This window comes from Sarcophilus harrisii, chromosome 2, assembly GCF_902635505.1.
Source record: "Sarcophilus harrisii chromosome 2, mSarHar1.11, whole genome shotgun sequence".
Taxonomy (NCBI): domain Eukaryota; kingdom Metazoa; phylum Chordata; class Mammalia; order Dasyuromorphia; family Dasyuridae; genus Sarcophilus; species Sarcophilus harrisii.
The window spans coordinates 523,517,174-523,537,809 of NC_045427.1; the positions used below are offsets into that span (position 1 = coordinate 523,517,174).

The following is a 20,636-nucleotide window of genomic DNA, read 5'->3' on the forward strand; positions in this document are numbered from 1 at the left end:
TGGACCTGTGATTTCATTGTTATAAAGTTTTAAGCACATATTCAGAAAATTTTATGCCTTTTCACCTAATTTTTTTGGGAAGTAGTAGGAGGCAAACTAAACCTTTTTAGTTGGCTCTAGAAATAGGCGAAGTTAACTGCCAAGTCACATAAGAACCTAATGGCTTTTAGAATGATTTTTTTAAAAAATAAAAGCACACATTCAATGTCAAAAAAAACTATGATTCCTACTATGTTGATTATTTGTCTTTTAAGTTATAAATGTTACAGTGAAGGCCCCAAGGCTCTGATAACACAAGAGAATACTGTTTTGTACCTTCCTTGCTTTCTGCCAGTTGTGTACATCAATGCCATGGCTAGACAGAAAATTATCTTATACCATATATAGTTGAAAGAATTGGAACCTTATTCTATAGTTAAAGTGTTTACTGCACAGATAAGCTTAGTAAAGTCAGAACCAAGTAACATAAAGCCTACCCTGAGGGCCCACCTGAGCTAGTCTCTGTTGACTTTCTGCATCTCCAGGGGCAATCAGGGCCTGCTTAGCTTCTTGAATGAGCATGGCTGAGCCCTCCATCACATCTCTGGCTGAATCCAACATAGCGTGAGCTGCCACAGGATCATTGGTGGATGCTGCTACTCCTCGAGCTGCCTGCGCCAGAGTTTTCAAAGCCTGGGCTGTCTCTCTTGCAGCTACCCCTTGAAGGAAAAATCCACCAGACTGTCTGTTAGCATACCATATATAAAGCCAGTGTTTAAAATTACAACAAGCAACAAAATTATGATGGGGCATAATGATTATTTACATTACTAAAGGTAGAAGGAGACTTCCTTTATTTACTGGCTAAAAGGGACCAGTTCTTTAGGGCCTCTGAAAAAGGGGTCTGCCATAAGCTGGAGATGAGTTAAGAAAATGACCACATGGCCATGGGGAATGACTGATGTTTTTTCTAAATTACAACCTATTACTAAAGATGTTGGAAAGAGCCAAAAGAGACTCCAATGAAGAATATTATGACAAAGCCCCAAAGTGTTCAAAGCCTCATTTTGCTACAACTCTGTCAAGTTGCATACATAGCAAAATGGTACCAGAAATCTGGATCATAAAACTGACCCACCATCTTCTCTGAGAACCCATCAAACAAATCAATTGTCCAAGGCTCATGAAAATAAAACCTATAAAATTAGGGTCTGCATATCGACCCATCATAAGGAGTCATGACAAGGGTGTGATTTTACCCTGATAGGTGCAAGTGCTGGAACTGACAGTGAGGGTGAGGAATGAAGTAGGGAGGGTGAATGTCCAATGAAGGGGAGACAGTACACTCAAGAGTCCAACCAAGCAAGCAAAAGGACCCGGCTCACTTGGAGGTAAGCAACTAGACACATAAGTGGGTAAATGTGCTCACATACTTGGCTCAAGTTAGTATGGTGCTACAGAGCCTGGATCCATGTCCCACTGCTATTAACTACTGTCTGTGGGAAACCTGGAGGAGTCCCTTAACCTCTCTCACAGCGAGTGAATTTTCTCATTTCCAAAATAGAGATAATATGTTCAACCTACTTAGTTATTTTGATGGAAACTTTTTGGAAACATTAAAGTAGTATACAAATAAATAATGATTAAAAAATTTTATTCTGAACATTAGAAATAAAGCAAGCATTTCCATAACATCGAATAGAGAAAAAAAAAAAAGATTGCAATGAAACTGAAAATCAATTATGTACAAGTTCCTATTTGTTTTAAATATATAAGAAAATGATCATGTAACTTCTCCCCCCACCCCTTTCTATTCTTTCCTCCCTCACTCTAGACATGGTTACCATTACATACACAGAGCCATTACATATGTGTAAATTCACCTGCCAAGAGGAGATAAGAATGTAGCAACAGTAATAATATGGTCTCTGAGAAGCAAGACCACGTCACAAAATACAGAATTCCAAGCCTGTCCATATAGTAGCTCTTTGCAGGCTGGCCGGCCCACCCCAGTACACTGCCCCAGCACTTCTAGAGAAGAAGCTAATTCTACCATGCTGGTGGATATGGGTAGAAAAAAAATAGGGGCTTTTTGCAAGCTTTGACCTAATTCTTCATGGAACTGGCCCTCCACCTCAGGAGCTCAGTGTCCAGCTCCAAGCCACATCATTGGTGGACCATCCTTCCTGTTCCCTCTTTATGAATTGTCTTCACTCTTTAGAACAAAAGCTCCTCCAGGAGAGAGATATGTTACTTATGCCTCAAATTTTAGCACTAAGCTGGTACACAGCAACACCTTTCATAAAGGCTTATCGATCTGCTTTTTGTCCCTCTGATGATGTTGTAGGACTGCCAGCTCTTTCTAGTCTTAAAAGGTTACTTATATGCCATTTAACCTATTTTCCTACTTATTCTCGGTGAAGGCAGACTCTTTGACCTTGATTCTAATTTATCCTCTGGAGCACTTATTCACCAACAACTTTAAGCTCTGACAATAAATATGAAAATGCTTGCCTGGCAAAGCTAAGACATGAATTGATAGGAAGGATAGAATATACTCATGTCCATCTGAAACTCATGAAGAAGACAAATTCATAAAAACTCCTAATAAGTGGTTTACAGCTGCAACTCCAACCTTCATGTGATAATTTTCAGACAGTTCAAAGTTGAACTCTGTATGTACAGCAGGGAAGTATTATGGCTTAGTCTGAGTCAGTAGGTGGTCCTGTCATTTCAGAGTGAGGTGCAGTAGTGCAATAAAGAGACCAGAAGAAACTCAAATACATAAATGAGACAGTGTTGGTGTATCTCAGGCAGCCTAATTGTAAATATTTAGGAAATGACACAGCTGGGATATAGCTCTGTAACCTAATGAATGCAAATTACAAATCTCCCAATCCCTACTTTATCAAGTAAGCTTCAAACGTAGTTTATATAGGCTGGAACACTTTTAAACAAAATAATTTGTCGTCGTTGCAGTTTGGGGTTGGAGCAGATTTTTGACAAAATGTGCATGAGAATCTGCAAAAATAAGTGAGGCTAATGTGAATAAAAGATATAAAATGAGTAAGAATGGACATTTGATTTTAGACATAAGCCTCTTCTTTATAGACAAAAGCAGAGTGTAGTAATACCGGGAAGGAAAGAAGAAGATTTGGCTTCTAGATCAAAATCTGACAATTACCAAAAATGTGAACATAAGAAAATTAGTTTCTCCAGACCTCAACCTCCTCAGTTATAAAATAAGAAGGATTAAACTAGATGATCTGTAAGGTTCCATATATTTTTGTTGGAATGCATTCCCAGAACCTATTATAGTGCCTGAGACAGAGTGGGTGTTTAGCTAGTACTTTCCTATTGATTGATTTCAGCTCAGAATATCTTCTTTTTACCTCCTTTATTTATCACCTATGATAGAATCCAACCTAATTTTACATCAAGAGCACATAATGGTTGTTGTTGTTTACCCTTCACTGTTAAAGATGACCATGACATCAGGAGGTGAATGACACACAAGTGAACTGCTTTTAAGTGAGGGAGGGCTGGGCAAGGTCACCTGCCTTACCTTCTCCTCCAGAGCCACCTGGATGTAGCGGCCAGATAGAGATCAGGAAGACTGGAGATGGGCCTGGATGCAGTAGGAGACCTGAGCCTTTCTAAGTTAGTCTTTATTAATAGGTTTCAGTTTGACTGAGGCAATGCCCAATCAGTGATGAAGGCTAGGTAAGAAATGAAGCAACAAATAGCCTCTTACCTAGTCCAGGAGGGGAAAAAAAAAATCAATCTAGGAAAGAGAAACCCTCCAGGTTGTGGCCAAAATAGAAACAATTGTTAATTACATTTACTCTGACTCAATCAAGATCCATACAATGACCAAGTAGGGCTTGGCCTGGGACCAATCAATGAGAGCCAGTCACAGTGACTTGAGTTTAAGGCACGCTACTTAAGAAAGAACTCTAACCTATAAACTCCAAGATATCTTGCCTGATAGATGGAAGGATGAAAGGAAGGAATGGAGGGAGGGAGGAAAGGAAGGAGGGAAATGAAAGAAATATATTAAAAAAGAGCTGTATTAACCAGCTTGGTAAAGGCAGCTAGAAAAGGCACTTCTATCAAGACTCATTTGATGCAAAACATATTTTTATAGATAAAGACCATATTTAGAAAGCAATGGAGAGAAACCAACTCAGTAAAAAGGAAGCATATAGGAAAACATGAATTTCAAAGATTTAGGTACATTCATCCCAAATAATTTCTGCTCGATTCCTTCTGAAACTCATAGCACTTGAGGATCTACAAGGCATGATTCAGTTTCCAATCAAGAGGAAACTCCTGATAAATGTCAAAACAGGCCACCAAAAAAACCTGGCAAAAATCTAATGTTGTCCAATGGTTGAATTTGCAATAACAATGTAAATAGTGACCACCACGGGGACAGGCTTAAAAAGCAAAACAAAACAATTCTATGATCTGAATTCTATTGCCAGGACTAAGATTGGGAAAGCATTGCAAAGGGATTTTTAAAAACTACAAAAAAGCATATGAAGCCATAAATTACTTCAGCAGCTCCCTCACCATCTGGATCCTAAATTATGTTCAATAGCAGTGTCTGGAAAATATGCACTAGTGAGATTAAATACAGAAGAAACCCCTTATAATGGCTGATCTTTATTATAGGGACTTCTTTATCCTAAAATTTCAGATCACCATTGGACAAATACAACTATGTAAATAAACGTCAGCTACCACATGATTAAACTGGGGGTGGGGAGAAAAGATTTAAAACTGTCTCAAAATTAATTTTAAATGAGTTCCACAATCTCTCTATACAGGGACTGGTAAAAACTTTATACACCTGAAAAATAACTGATATTATTTGAATTACTGAAAATAACTTCAGGATGACAAATTCCTTCACTCAAAATATATTGACCAGTTGCTATTTTTGAACCTAGAAGGAAATATGAAGATACCCCAGCCTTAATTTATCTATAGTAGCTATACAAGAAAGTGGTGTTGTGGGCCTTCCTTATCTCAATATCTTCCATTAGTACTGCCTTCAAATTACTCAATTTATTAAGCACCTATTATGTTCAAGGCCCTAAATTAAGCTACTAAATACCTTTCTTTTTTAACCCAAAGCTTTAACCCAATACAAGAAAAACTTGTATTGAAGAGAGAAAGAGAAAGCTTCAAATTGTAGAGGCAGAATCCTGCCCAATGATGGTAAAGAGAGTGAAGTGGTTATATTGGTTACAAAAGAAGCAAATGCCCTCCAAATCAAAATGCATAGTGCATGAATGCATGCACATGCAGAAAATAAGATAACACCTGTCTTCTGTGGTGCTCTCTAAGGGAGAGTAAATTTGAAAACACAAAAACACAAAAGAAAATAGTAGTTAAAGAAATGGGATAAGACCTTAAGTATGTATGACTGTTAAAGATGACAACAGTAAATATTTCTTTAATTATAATTATAACTCAGACTTATAATACAGATAGATATAAAATGGTTACTAATTTTACTTTACAGATGAAGAAACTGAATTTCATTCAGAAAAGCTAAGTGACTTGCTCAGGTTCACACAGAATTTAAATGTTAGAACTGAGATTTGGCCACAGTTCTCACAAATCCAAGTTCAGTGATCATGCTATCTTTTCTACCTTTTCCAAACAACCAGAGAGACCAAATACACAGAAAATGTATGGAATACAGGACAAAGATAAATACTGTTCATAATGAAGATTCTTAGGTTTGTATAACCTAAGAATGTACCTTCTAAGTTTTGAAAGAAGGGAAAATTAAGTTTAAGACTTTTTCTGTGATAAGAATTTTCTTGTACTCTAATTCTCTGAAAACTAGTTACCAATATAACTACATCTAGACTAATTGTCTGTTAGCCTATTCTATAAGAAAGAATATCCCCATCATTCATTTTATGGGGAAAAAAAGGCCTCAATCAGCAAGTCTTTAAGTGCCAATTAATATATAAAGCTAGGTGGTGCAACAGATAGAACCCTAGGTCTAGAGTCAGGAAGGCTCATCTTCCCAAGTTCAAATCAGCCTCTGACACTGTGTGACCCTGGACAAGTCACTTAACCCTGTTTGCCTCAGTTTCCTCATCTGTAAAATGAACAGAAAAGGCAATGGCAAATCATTTCAGTATCTTTGCCAAGAAGAACCCAAATGGAGCCATGACTGAACATAACGGAATATATTCAAGCACTAATCTAGGCACTGAAGAGAGAAAGACAAAAATGAAATCATCGCCGTCCTCAAGTAGCTTATATTCTAATAAGGGAGACAATATGCAATTAATGTCTAAGTAAGTGATGTATAAGCACTCACATTTGGACCATTATCTGATAAACAAAATATAGACAAATTATTGTGAACACTTGATTTCTGAAGAATATATAAATCACATTAAATCTTATATCAAAGAAAATGCTTTTAAAAAGTCACATCAATTAAACATGAAAATACACAACAGTGGTGGTAATTAATTCTTTGTCTTTACTGACAAGAAAATAAGTTGGTTTGCTTTTTTAAAATCACCATGAAATTTTTTTTTTCTTAAGGAACATCTGTTAAAAAATTATTATTTGTTTTTAAATTCTGAGTTCCAAATTATCTCTTCTTCCCACCTCATCCACCACCCACTGAGAAGGCAAGCAATAAATGCAACATTCAATTTTTTTCCTAGAATGAAAAATAGATTACATAAACTAATTTCCAGAACTTTGGCTTACACATTAAAAAATAATTTTAGTTAGATCTGAAACTAGAGCTAGGAATAGGTAGGGAAGGAGGAAACTTTAAAAAAAAAAAAACAAACAGCACAATACAACACAGACAGAAGACTGATGACTACTGTCTTTCCAAAGAATTAATTAATGTATGTGCCTTGGATTCCCTTAAAAAATGGGTGATGTACTACATAATCAATTTAAATAAAAGCCAGGGCTCTTAACCACTGACATGATGCACATTTCTATGTTTTAGTCCTAGGAAGCACAATTCTGTCAAAAAATGATTTGGAGACATTTTCTAAATTGACTAGAGTGTGCCACTCTGGAAGTTCATTTCAGTAACTAATTCAGCTACTCCTCTAAAAACAAATTTCTATCCATGATGGTCAGTGACACCTGGAACTCTCACCATCAGCATGAGAGAATTAAAAACAAAATCACTCAACAAGTAAAAAGCTACTGATATCAGAAATGAAATATCTCTGTTCATTGCTGGTTATAAATTTACTATATGGCATTATGAATAATGAAGCACCTACCTGTGTAGTGTTCATTGCCTTGAGCAGCACAAGTCAGTAGTTGGGCCATTGAAGACCCGACAGCTTTCGAAGTACTTCCTAGGTCCTGGGCACACTTTTCAAGCTAAAACAACAGAAATGGGGAATATTATTTTGAGGAAATGAAAAACTCCACTAAGTTCATATATTAAAAAAAAAACACAACTCACAAGGATTGGCCTGTGCCTTAATGATTTCTACTTAGAAACAATAAGGCACAGAATATAGTACATTGGAAGTGAAATCAGATATTGATGTTTTAGTGCTTATTAGTTGTATGACCACATACAACTAATGATTCCCTCATTTATAAAATGGGGCTAATAAAGCTTTATTCTATATCTTTCAAAGGGGAGTTGTGATAAATGTGTTTTTGTAAATCAGAAAAGGCCATATAAGTTTATTATTAATGATAATAATGACTCTTAAAAGTTTTTTTGGAACATTCATTGCAAATCCTTAGAATGAGCCAAGGACCTCCCTATCAACTAAGTGGGCAGAAGGATTGCTCCTCTACCTCACCTGGATGAAGGATCTCTCACGATGGTTAATTTCATTATTCTATTTCAAACTGTACAAGTAAAACATTAAAGGAGAATTTGAGAATGGTAATAAACTGATGCAAATGACATTTAAAAAAAAATTCCTTAATAGTATATAAGCTTTCTGAAAGCAAGCGCTATTTTATCCCTATTTATTATAAGTATCTAATACATTATCTTATATATTAAGTAGGTGCTTCATAAATGTTGATTTTTTTCATCTAAGGCACAATAATAAATGCACAATCTTATTATTTAAAAGTAAAATAAATGCAAATTTATTTTACAAGTCAATTAGCTCATTAAAGGATATGGCAAATGACTAAGTTAGGATCATTTTTTGAACGCAAACCTTAAAAAAGCTTAACAGGATGTCTCAACATTTAGTACAGACTCTCATATATAGGGTTGGGTTTATCCTGCCCCTCCCTCCTTTTAAATATAGTTGCTACATCCCAGTTACCAGTGGAAAAACACAACAGATTTGGAATGAGAAGACTGGAATTTAAATTCTTGCTCTATCATGATATCCAAGGTCACCTGGGTGATCTTGGACATATCACCTCTCTGGGATACATATAGTTCCTCATTTGTAAAAAGGTAAGGGGAGTTAGAGCAGATGTCTTTTTGGTATAATTTATGATTAGGGAAAGAAAGTAGAGACAAGATCTGTGATTTAACTGATAGAAGGAGTTCCTATCTGAGGAAACACCTTTTCCTAAGGCAGGCCAGGATTCTCTCCATAATTTATTGTTTTAAAGAGCTGCCTACAACACCAAGAGGTCCCAAAACTTGCCCAGGATCGCATAGCCAAGTACATGTTAGAAGTGAGCCTTAGATTGAGGTCGTCTTGGATTTAAGGCCATTTCTCTTTTCACTATGATACAGTGTCTCCTAAATCTAGAATCCTAAGGAATATTGATGCAAAGACAGAATTTCTGGGTTCTTGGTATGTTTAGAAAAATCTGGATAAAAAATTAATTTTAGTAGCAACAGTAGAAATACATACTTCCATTTTAGAAAGGCTTGCCAGTAAAACTCATATTTCCAGATAAAAATATAAAATTGCAATTGAGATGCATCTGCAATGCAAAAGGATTGCTACATTCAGAAAATGTCAGCTGAAACTGAGATGGAATGTGCCTGAGGGCATTCAACTGCTTTCAGACTATTTTGAGTAAAGCAACTTCATTTATAGGAATACACAATGGGATATCTCAGGCTTGGAAATACTCCCTTATCAATTCACCCAGCAGCAGCAGCAAAGAGTGCTGTTTACATGCTTTACATTATCAGTATATGTTAATGAGGAAAGGCAGCCTGACACAATATATAGGGACTGGTACATTTTTATAGGAGTTAAATCCTGACATAAATCACCTTGCAGTATCATGAATTCATTTATATTATGGACCCAAATCATATCCGTAGTAGAAATAATAATATCACATTGCTTATGTATAGTATGTTCTGCTAGCCTTCCTTTTGAAGCTTTTACAATATGGTAAGACAGAAGAGGGATCATTATTTTAGGAAAAAAGTGGCTGCGGAAAGGATGTCACACAGCCCAAGGTCACGTATCTAGTCGGTGGCAAAGCTGGGAAGAAAATCCAGGTCTTCTGGACGTAGGGTTATAGATTCAGAGTTAGAAAGGATCATGGCAGCCATTGAGTCCAACGTGGAGATGCTGATCACCGATGAGGAATGTGACGCTCAAAAATTAAATCACTTGCCCAAGTTCACAAATGGAGCAGATGACAGAAACAAGCTATGAATTCAGGGCTTCCTGATATTAATTCCACTGATTACATTTAATGATTATCTATTTTTGTGATTTTCGACAATCAATTATCCCTCTCTTCAGGATGCTATCATTTTTGCACTATCAATTCTCTTATAATAACAAAAAGTCTGTCACAAAACTTTATTTCTCAACTACAGCATGTTAATGTATGTTATTTCTTAAAAATACATTTTTATTAATCTTATTTTTACATCATCTTCTTTCACCTTTTTCTCTTCCTTAGAGGAGAATAAACCTTTATAAAAGTTCAGAAAAGCTAATCAACATATTAAAGGAGTTGGACATTATATGCAGTGCTCCACACCCATAATTCTCTCTGCAAAGAATATTTGGGGAGGAAATATGAATGTTATTCTTGCATTCTATGAAAGAGGTGACCATTTTCTGCCAAGCCGTGTTGCTAGGAAATATGTACAGAAGAACTAGCCAGATATTTAGCAAAGTTGTCTAGCTCTCTGCTGCAATGGGGTCAGTCTAGATCTGTACATTCCAGGTATTTTTGAAAGCAGAATTCTGGCCACCAGTGAATTTGAACCAAATACACCAAAGGGTTTTTCCACAAGTAGGACAAAAGCCCACACTTTTTTCTCTTTAGATGTCACTTTAATCTTCTTCCCTAGAAATGGGGGGAAAAAAACCTTCTGACCATGCCCTCATCCCTTCTTACAGTTTCTCCAGGGAGTGGCTTTAGTTGACTCTCCACAGCTGCCATTTTGGCGTCCTGTAGTTCATTTTTGAGAGTCTGTACGGTGTTCAAAGCAGAATCAATTTCCATTGGGCCACAGGCTTCATGTGCCTAGACAGAAAAGAACAAATTAAAGCAGGAAACATTTACATCCAGATAAGGAATCCCTGAATCTTGTGGAGAAAGAGCATCTGGAGGCAATGGAGAAGGAAGACCCAGAAAACAAAGTTCTGGGACTATGGCACTGTCAAACGGTTCAGCATCAGAAACTGATGTGACTTAATTAGCCGAACTGACATTAAAGAAGAAGCAGGACCATTTGTGTCCTGAGGACCTTGTGAATTTTCCATGTGACTTGCAGCTGAAATCTTCCACATGCGTTATCAGAATGAGAGCTCTTTCAGAGCACGAGCTGCCTCTTCTATGTGTATTTAGTGTTGTGTGCACAGTAAGCCTTTCATAAATGCTTCATTCATTCATTCATCTATATGACAACAGAATCCAAGAAAGACGGATTCTATGGCCAAGTCAGATGTTCTAGTACAAGACTTACAATCATTTTCCAACAAAGGTAGTAGAAGAAACACAGGAAGATAAAATGACTCAAAATCTTCTCAGCTAGTTTACCAAGTTGTCATGTGAAAAACAGGAACGAACACATGTCAGAGACCAACAACCACCTCAAATGACACAAAATTGTTGTCAAGGAATGCTAGAAGAGATCACTATAAATCCAACCTTAGAAATATCTGCACCAGCCAGTTGCAGAGGGAGGCAAGAAGAACACAAGGCTTTCTTACCCAAAATTATCTGAACTGAAGGAGACAAATAACTAGATGACATAGAGAGGAAAACTTAAATGAAAGGAAAAATCTGACTATATTAAAGGAGGTTTCCAAAGTTTCAAAACACACCCTGAAATATCTATTCCCACCCCTAAACTATCCCAAGGAGCTCTTATTTTTTTTTTTAAATGCTTTTCGGAACTAACAGATCTAAAATGTACTTACTTTTTGGGAGGCAGTTCTCAGCTCCGCCAGGCTGGTAGCAAGGTTCTTGGCACATTGGCTCAGCTGCATAGCCGCAGCCTGATCACTGACAGTAGGTACCGCGGCTTTGGCAGACGCCACCATTTTGCTTCCCGGCTAAATATGAACAGAAAGCAATTGGAGAATCTATTGTGTGGTCATGTACTCTTCCCTATTCAGAGGCCCAAAAGGTAGTTTCTTGCTTAGTCCTCTAATCTGTTGATTTTGTTCAGTTTTATATCTTAGTCACGTTTCCATTCAGTACCTTAGTATATAGGGACCGCTCTAAACTAAATTTCTGATAGATTGCTTGCTATTTGGAGAATGGCTAAACAGTTAGTTCCACAACTTCTGACTCAAATGGGCAGCATGACTGTGGACAAGTCACCCAACTTCTCAGTTCCTCTGGAAATGCTCTAAAACCCTAAGCTGCAGAATTGTTACTCATCTGTATTAGTAGAGGGGTTTCTTTTACCAAGAAAACCACAGGTTTGGGACAAAACAGCAGCAAAGGAGGGAACTTTTTTTTTGTTCCAGACCTGTGACTTCACTGGACTTTCTATGTACATAAATGATCTTGTCTAGGGGTTCTATTGCTCTTTTCTTTAATGCTGATTTTGTAACCTCATGAGCTATAATGTTAAATTTCAAGTGTAGTTTTCCCACAGTTATTAAGTTACCTAAGATACACGAGTACACAGGTGGGGGGATCTGGATACACATATGTAACCAGGGTGGCTCTAGAAGGATGGATCTTTGGCCACTTTAATGGACATGGAAGTTATTTCATGTAGATATATATGTGATCTCTAGCATTTAAAAGGGAAGAATAGTGAAAAATGACAAAGGTCAACATGTGTCAGGTTCAAAAAGGTTGTGATGTCTTGAGAAGGAAAGGAATATGCATTTACATAATGCTCCAGCACTGCACTAAGCATATTACAAATATTTATTTGACCCTGGCAATAATCCTGAAGCATAGTTGCTGATATTATTCCCACTTTACAGTTGAGAAAACTGAGGCACATCAAGGTTAAATGACTTGCCCAGGTTGCACACCTACTAAGTGTTTAAAACTGGATTTTAATTTGAGAATGAGAAAATCCCAATAGTGTTTCCTTAATCACCATAGGTTCTCTACAAAGACTTTAGCCTACAGAAAGAATACTGAGAATGTTTGGATTCAGATCTTTAGGAACATTTAAAATTAGCAAAACTATGGAAATGGTAGGAGGGGAGAAAAATCATCATCCTACCATGATACAAGTTGGGATTAACTAGTAATAAACAAGGGTCTTCTTAGAAGAGCCAGATTCACAAATAAAATGCACTGAAAAACTGACAAGAATAGGGATAACTATTTCATTATGAAAATGGCATTTTTTTTTTTTTAAAGAAAGGCAACATGGCATAATAGATAAAGAGTAGATCTTGGAAGAAGAAAGATCTGGTTTCAACTGCCTCTTCTAACACGAAGTGGTTATGTTATTCTGACCTGGCCACTTTCAGAAATCTAGGCTGTTCTCTAAAACTATAAGGTACAGAGAAAATGTTAACATGCATTGCTAGAAGGAATTCCTTCAACCAATAAATTCATGGAATCACTCCCTATCCTGTATTCCTAATAATTAGATTATATCTATTGTACAGACCTCATAGTAACAAATAACCAAATAATGTGTTTCCAAGGAAGAAAATGAATTATAACTATTTCTTTGCATCCTATGTTTCCAAAACAAATTTCTCTCTCTTTCTCTCTCTCTCTCTCTCTCACACACACACACACACACACACACACACACACATTCTTTCTCTCTCTCACACACACACCCCTAGAGAGCCAACTGTTTTTCTTTCCTTATATGAGAGAACCAGCATATCTTTGAAGGGGATACAAAGATTTGAGTCTCATTCACAGTTTTTGACTGACTACTTTAAGGGTTCCAGAAGCCAGCTAACTCTCACTTCTAAATTGAAAGCAATAATCAGCACAAGCCTGTTCATCAAGATTTCCAATTTATCACATTCTCTTCCTGACTTCTTTTTCTTAAAGAGGAAAGAAGAAAAGTCAGAAAGTCCTTAAAAAAAAATAAAAAGGATCATCATGTGCATCTGCCCCAAGGGTTTTTTGCTATATTTTAGCATTCTGCTCTACAATACTCAATCTATCTTCTCTGAAACTGGAAAAATAATAAGAGTCTCAAGGGTCTGATTCTACCACAAAACATTTGTTGAAACTGCAGGAGGCATTCTAATTTCTCTCTTTAAGATCAAATGAAGAAGAAAAGGACCCATATGCACAAAATATTTATAGTAGCAGCTCTCTTTGTGGTAGTAAAGAAGTGGAATATGGGAGTAAGAGCAGCCCCATCAACTGAGGCTGGGTAGAACTACTTACGGCTTGTCAAGGGGATGGGATATTATTGTCCTTTAAGAAATGCTGAAAGAAAGGGTTTCAGAGAAATGTGGGAAGACTTGTAAATGTGCAGTGAAGTGAAGCAAGAGAATAATTTATGTAATAACAGCAATACTATAAGCATAAACAGCACTAAAAGAGTTAGGAATTCTGATCAACACAAAGTCACTCACAATTCCAAAGAATTCATGATGAAACATGCTACCATGCTCCCGACAGAGAGGTGATAGACTCAGCACAGTTTGAGACACATATCAAAATGTACTATGAATATATCTGAACAGTTATATACAACAAATATATCTAGATAGATTGATTGATTGATACACACGTATAATTTACATGGCCAATAAGGAATTTTGTATGACTATACATGTTTGTAATTAAGGTTTTGTTTTTCTCATTTTCTTATGAGGGTTTGGGGAGGAGAAGGAAGGAAGAGACAGATTTGAAAAAAAGAAATTAATTTTAAAATGTTCTCTCTCAAAGGAGAACAGGAATACAAGAGTCTATGAGTCCTGACATGGATTGGTCAATTTTACCTACCTGGAGGAAGTTCTGGCTGGAAATGATGAGAGCTAGTTGAGCACTGAGATCTTCTGCTTGAGCCTGGCTCCCCCTTACCCCCTGGACCAGCTGAGGAATATGATCAGCTACAGCCTGTGGGAAGCGAGGGAAAATATAATTAAGCACCTCTGGGTAATCTGGGGAATGTAATTATGTTGAATTATCCAGAGTGAGTAGGAAAATAACCTAGTAGAAGGTTTTTCTTGCACATGAAATTCATTTACATGATCTCTTTGGGAGGCAAAGACACGTCCCAGACCTTAGAAAGCATTTTGGCTTTAGAAGGCTTTACAAATACAGGGTTTTACTCTATAGTTAAGGTTTTTCCTGGCAGATGAGACTATTATGTATGAAGGTGTGAAAACTAGCTCACAGAAACTGGGCTTTCAACTTAACAGAAGGTATGTAACAGCAACTTTGAACTGGTTACTTTCATATAAAGTGACCATTTCCAAACCATGTCCCTTGCCCTCCAGCTATCTTCTTCATCTCCTCCTTATCAGAAGCTTGGGCTCTCCCCATGGGATGCAGGATGTGGAAGCCTTCACTTTACCTGGGTAGACCCAGACCTTGAAGTCACTTCTTAGTTATCTGTCCCACACATATCTACCTCCCCTTTAAGTGTTATGTTCTTCCACTAGAACTGCTTGCATTTCTATCTCAAGCACTTAGCCCAGTGTCTAGCACACTGTAGGTACTTATTAATGTTATCAATCATTCATTCACTTATAGGATCCTGAACTGAAAACCAAGATATAAGCATAATTTATGGCCAAAATGGAGTCAAGTGGATTCATCAATTAATCCAAAGCAAGAAAGGTAATCAATTTGGAGGGGGAGGGGATGGCAAATACTTTCAAGTTGGACTACCTGGCTCTTAGCAAAAGCATCCATTACTTAGCTCTCTCCTGATAAGTCGTCTCCATGAGTTAGGCAGGAGATACTGACATAGTTCCTTTTTTCCCTCAGCTTCACCAAGTATATTTCATTTCCCCAAATATGAAAGACTTCCCAAAGGTGGCAAGAGTCAGAACTCCATGTTTTTGGAAGCTTATTTCCATATATAGCCTGGCATGATTCCTTCAAAAGAACTTAACCCCCTGGCTTTTTTCTTAAGTAATGAACTCTTTGAAGCTCATATGCTGCCCACTAATCTCAAGACATTTCATTCTTTAACCAGGTTCTCAAAAGCTTTATAACTCAGTGGGCTTTGATAAATTATGAGTCTTCCATTTTCCTGGAATTGACTATATTGACTGTATTTTTATTTGTTAATTTTTTCTTTTCTTTCCTTTTTTAATAAGGGAGCCTTTTCTTCTAGAAGTCTATTAACTTGATTTTCATGCACCTTCTGAGAAGTGGAATTGCCCATTTCTATATCCCGTTGGGATCCTTATTGCTTGACAGGCCCTGCAGCAACCAAAATCGGGAGGAGAACAGCAGCTTGAACAATGGTACAAGCTCACACGCAGCAGTGCTCTCCCATCCAGCAGCAGCAGCCTCCACATAAAAGCAGTGGGAGAAGCCTGAGGCTAAAATGGTCTTTTCTTTGGAGTGCTTGCCTCATATATTTCTCAGAGCTTTTGTGCAGATGAGCTCAGAGCTATATCCGAAGGGGGAATATGGAATTTGGGCCCTGCTTTCAGAGAGTCATAGTGGGATCATCCAATTCCTTTCAAAGATAAATTTGTTTCTGAGATGGTAATAATCACCCCCATACTGTGGATATAAATCATTTCATAGATATATCTTGAGGAGTTCAAGTTAAATTTAAAAATGCACCATGTTTCTTTCCTGATTAGTTTTTTAAAAGTATAAAAGATCAACCATGTTATAGACAGATCTCTAAGAAATGGCCACACAATGGGATTTGCCAGATCAAACCATTTTCAGTCCTTTTGAGAGACCCAGGCTCACTGTGGCCTACTTAGCTGAAGACGGAATCTCATAAAAAAAAAAAACAATAAAAAAAAAAAAAAAACCCCGAGACAGAAAGGCTCCAATAGACAACTCCAAAAGGAAAATGGAGCTGAAGCCAAGTGGGAATGAAAAACTCAAGGTGTGGAATGGGGCAGAGGGCAAAGCAGAAAATGAAACACTATTATGATGTGTAAAGGATGAATGAGAAGTAGCCAGCTCTTCAAAAGAAAGGCTCTTTGGAAATTCAATGATTTATTACTGTTTCATGGTATTCAAATGGCTGGACTACTGAATGGCGGTGATTTTTGCATCTTTCAAAAAAGAAGAGAAAGTAAATCCAGGACATAGGAAAGAAAGAACTGGGAAAAAAAAATAAAAAGCCAAGTACTGACAAAAAGCAGACTCAGGAACACCTGGAAAATGTGAGCCATTGTGAATTGGATTAGTGGATCTGAATGATATCCATTAACTAAATTAGCAAGGCACTTAGAGTGGTAACACTCTTAGTATCATCTACAATAGACATTATACTCTGTCAGGCTGGATACTTACCTTGCAGCTCTGGACAAGTTGTTGGTGAGCTGCTGGGTTCTTGTTAGAAATAGCCGCGTTCTGGGATGCCGCAATTGTCTGAGTGGCAGCAGCTGCAGCTTGTTTTGCTGCAACCTTAAAAGGAGTAATCAACATGGAAAGATTTATTATTTTTTAAGGTACAGTTTTTGTTTCCTACATGTAAAGCAGTCCCTGCTGTATGTGTAAGAACAAGGATATAAGTAGATACCGATTTTGTAAATCGCTTTATGATTTTTAACAATGTCCCTGGAAACTATCATAAGGTTCAATACCCTGGAAGAATTATTAAGTTAGCTTGGTATGGGAAGTGGTTGGTATTTTCCCTTTGTCTTTTTTGTAAAGGGACAAGGAACAATCCTACCCATAATGGTACTAATGAGTGGCACCAAGGGGAATTCTTGAAAAAAAAATAAAAAACATAATATAGCACTTTCCATGCAGCTCTAATAAGCCAAATATAAATGTTTCATGCCTATGTTTTTCTTATGTATAATTGAATAACACTCTCCCCTTATGAAGAGCCTTGACAGAAAAACTATGAAACTATGGCTATAATTTTGGTGCATTTTCCTCGCCCCTTTCATATATAAAAAAAGGCTAAATTCAACTTTGAAAATGTTTACATTTAGTTTTTGATGAACTGATCTCAACGCTACTAATTAAAGAACAAGGATGAGGACAATGGCATGAGTAAGAGATGTTTCTGGATAAAAATTTATACATGAGTATGTGTGCAAGCACGCAATACACTTTTTCCCCATTCTATACTAATTTTGGTACTCCTGAATACATGATACAAAATTTGATATCCATCGATCTGTCAGAGAACTATACATTTTAACTCTGATGAGAATTCACTGACATTTCTTACTTTAAAAGTGTTCTTCTTTCCCCATCTATTCAAATCTTCTGATTTTCTATGATTCAAGAAAATAGCAGATACTCACTAGTATTTGATAAACTATTCCCTCCATTCCAAAAGTGAGAGAATATCCTAACAATTATCTTTCAAAATTTATAATCCAAATAAGCAATTTCTTGGGAAAAAAAGCAATCACAGAAATGTAACTGCTTTCTAATATTAAAGATTCTAGCTTTCAAAATATTTGCTTTGGTACAAATGAGATGATAGCTTAAGAACTGACTTTAATCCTAGCTTCAGAGTTCCCACAGACTTGAAATCCCTTCTCCTTCAATAATATTCATTTCTTAGATATGAATTCTTTGTGCCAGTGGTTAAATCTTTGACTTAGTTTTACTAATTAGAAAGATATACTCCAAATTTGCTGACTTGTATAGTACCTATTTAACCTAAAAAGGATTCTGGGAAGATGACAGAGTAGTAGATCAGTAAATTTCAAGCTCTCCATTTAATGACTCCTTGCCCAAAGAGAATTTATAGAAGAATCCAAAAAAGAAGTTAAAATCAAATGAGAGACATTGAGGAAAAAATAAAAATAAAAACCATCCAAGAAAAATAATATTATGAAAAAAAAGGCAAACTAGAAAAGGAGATATAGTCTTAAAAATAATAACTCCTTGAAAATTAAAATTGGGCAAGGGAAAACCAGAAAAGCTGTAAGAGACCAAGAAATAGCAAAAATAGAAAATAAAGAGTAAATAGAACAGAATGAGAAACATCTTTTAAGAAAAACAACAGATCTGGAAAAGAGATCAAGAAGAGGAAAATATAAGAATAATTGAATTACCTGAATCTGTTACCAAAAAAACAAAAACAAAAACAAAAAAAAATCCCAAACAAACCCTGACACAATAATGCAAGAAATAATCCAAGAAAAGTGTCTTGGAATAGAATGTGAGGCAAAAGTAGAAATAGGAAAAATCCACTTATCACCACCTCAAAGAAATCCTTTGTGGGAATCACATAGGAAATAGTTGCCAAATTTTGAAACCCCTAGATCAAAGAGAAAATTTTGCAAGAAACAAGAAAAAAACAATTCAAATAAACAACAAATAAAAAAGTAGATATTCCAGAAAAAGGAAGGGAGGAAGGCGGCCTTTTTTCTGACCTCCAATCGGTTGACAATTTTTTTCTTAATAGCATTCTGAGCAGCTGCATTGGTTGCAATCCGGAGACCTTCTGCAGCTTCCCTCAGTCTCTGTTGCTGATCTTCATTTTCTGGATTAGCAGCAGCACCCTGTAAGGGTAAAAATAAGGATTTCAAGAGGTCCAGGGAGTTCAATTATACACCTTTGATTGTTCTTTTATCTAATTTTGTTCTGAATATGGTTGGTTGGTAGGCAAAGGTAATTTTCCCAAGAGATAATTTTAAGCTCAAGAGGCTTCCTTTTGACATTAAAAATATCTGCACATGTTTTGCTAAGCTCTGAAAGTCAAAGTGAGATCATTAAACTCTAAGACATATTCTAAAGTGTTTTAAAGGCTGCCATGTGGATGAAGTACTTAACACATTCTGCTAACCCTACAGGGCAAAACTATATAGAAATTACAGGGAACCAGATTTTGGTTCAATTAGATTAATTTTTATAAAAGAGATCTAACAAGAAAATGAGTATGGTTGTCTTGAAATGTGATGATGAATTCATCAGCCCTGCAGTTCTGCAAATAAAGCATGTATGCTAGATATTTTAAGTAAAGCTTAGACTTGGGCTCTATATTCTCTTCCAAAATATCCTTTATGATCCCTTATTATCTGTGATCCATGTAAGTTATCACAGGACAAAAATATAATACTTGAAATACACTTAGCACAGTAAAAAAAATCATTTAATTTCATTTGTTAATTGAAAATGTGATTTACAATCTTGATTATACTAAATTGTGAATCATCCTTATAAGATATTTGCTCCCTATAGCATTATAAAGAATTGATACATCTATCGGAAGTTTTACAAGTGGGAAATAAGGTACAAAATCTGAGGTTGTAAAAGAATTTTTCTAAAATGAATTATTTAACTGAAAATTTTATTTCTGGTCATGAGAACCAAGAGATAACAGAGATGAAAGGTAGTTCCTCTTCAGTGCATTAGCAAAAAAAATGAGATACTTTGAAGAAGTTACATTAGGGAAGGAACCAAGGGGTCACCTCTATAACATTTTTTTGTCTCTAAGTTCCTGGCACATTGGGAGTGATGCTTCATTTTGGTTTGAGGCATGGGAGTCTGGGTAGGTTTTTATAAAGTACAGATGGTATGTGAAGTGGGAAAGAGGAATATAATTGTTAATAGATAGCAGATTTTTAAAAAGTCTCAGTAGTTCAATTGTGGTTAAGTTCCTTTATTTTTCCTTTCCAAACTATAGCACACATAATTGAGTTCACCCTCATATCTCCCTCCTCTCATGGACTTTACCTGAATAAAAATCAAAGAAGAAATGCAATGATGTCTATAAGGCAATTACTTGTGTAAGTGTACTATGTCTATACCTCACTCCGAGGTCCATGAGATCAAGGACTTCATCCTATCTAAACTTGAGATCTTCCCTAATGCCTGGAATTGTGTTCAACCCAGAGCAGGCACTTAACACATTTGCTGGAATGAAAATCTCTTCCATGGGGCAACCTGCAAGCTCATAAAGGGCGGAGAATGCTTCTGCTTTTATCTGGGTATCTCTAGCACTTCCAGTTAGTTCCATGCTTGTCACATAGTAAGTACTTGATAACTATTTACTGACTGATTGGGACAGTGAAATCACTTTACCATACAGGATCCTTGAGTGTTAATGTATTTATTTTAGTCTTTTCTCCTAGTACACAGCATACATGATTCCTGGATTAGAAAGTCATTAAACCAGGTATTCTGATCACACATTCGGCTGTGTCACCCATAAG

General features: G+C 36.4%; 1 protein-coding gene across 4 annotated transcripts in view; it reads right to left on the reverse strand.

Annotated features, from left to right (window-relative positions):
* Nucleotides 1-20,636, reverse strand: part of TLN2 (talin 2) — a 528,144-nt gene that overhangs the window by 140,170 nt on the left and 367,338 nt on the right. For all 4 annotated transcript variants that reach the window (XM_003755615.4, XM_023497706.2, XM_031955439.1 and 1 more), the window contains 7 exons: nt 18,855-18,983; nt 16,804-16,917; nt 14,311-14,424; nt 11,331-11,465; nt 10,303-10,431; nt 7,272-7,374; nt 490-698 (listed from right to left, as the gene is read on the reverse strand). In XM_003755615.4, the coding sequence (XP_003755663.1) occupies nt 490-698; nt 7,272-7,374; nt 10,303-10,431; nt 11,331-11,465; nt 14,311-14,424; nt 16,804-16,917; nt 18,855-18,983 (933 nt within the window). The remainder of the gene's footprint in view (nt 1-489; nt 699-7,271; nt 7,375-10,302; nt 10,432-11,330; nt 11,466-14,310; nt 14,425-16,803; nt 16,918-18,854; nt 18,984-20,636) is intronic.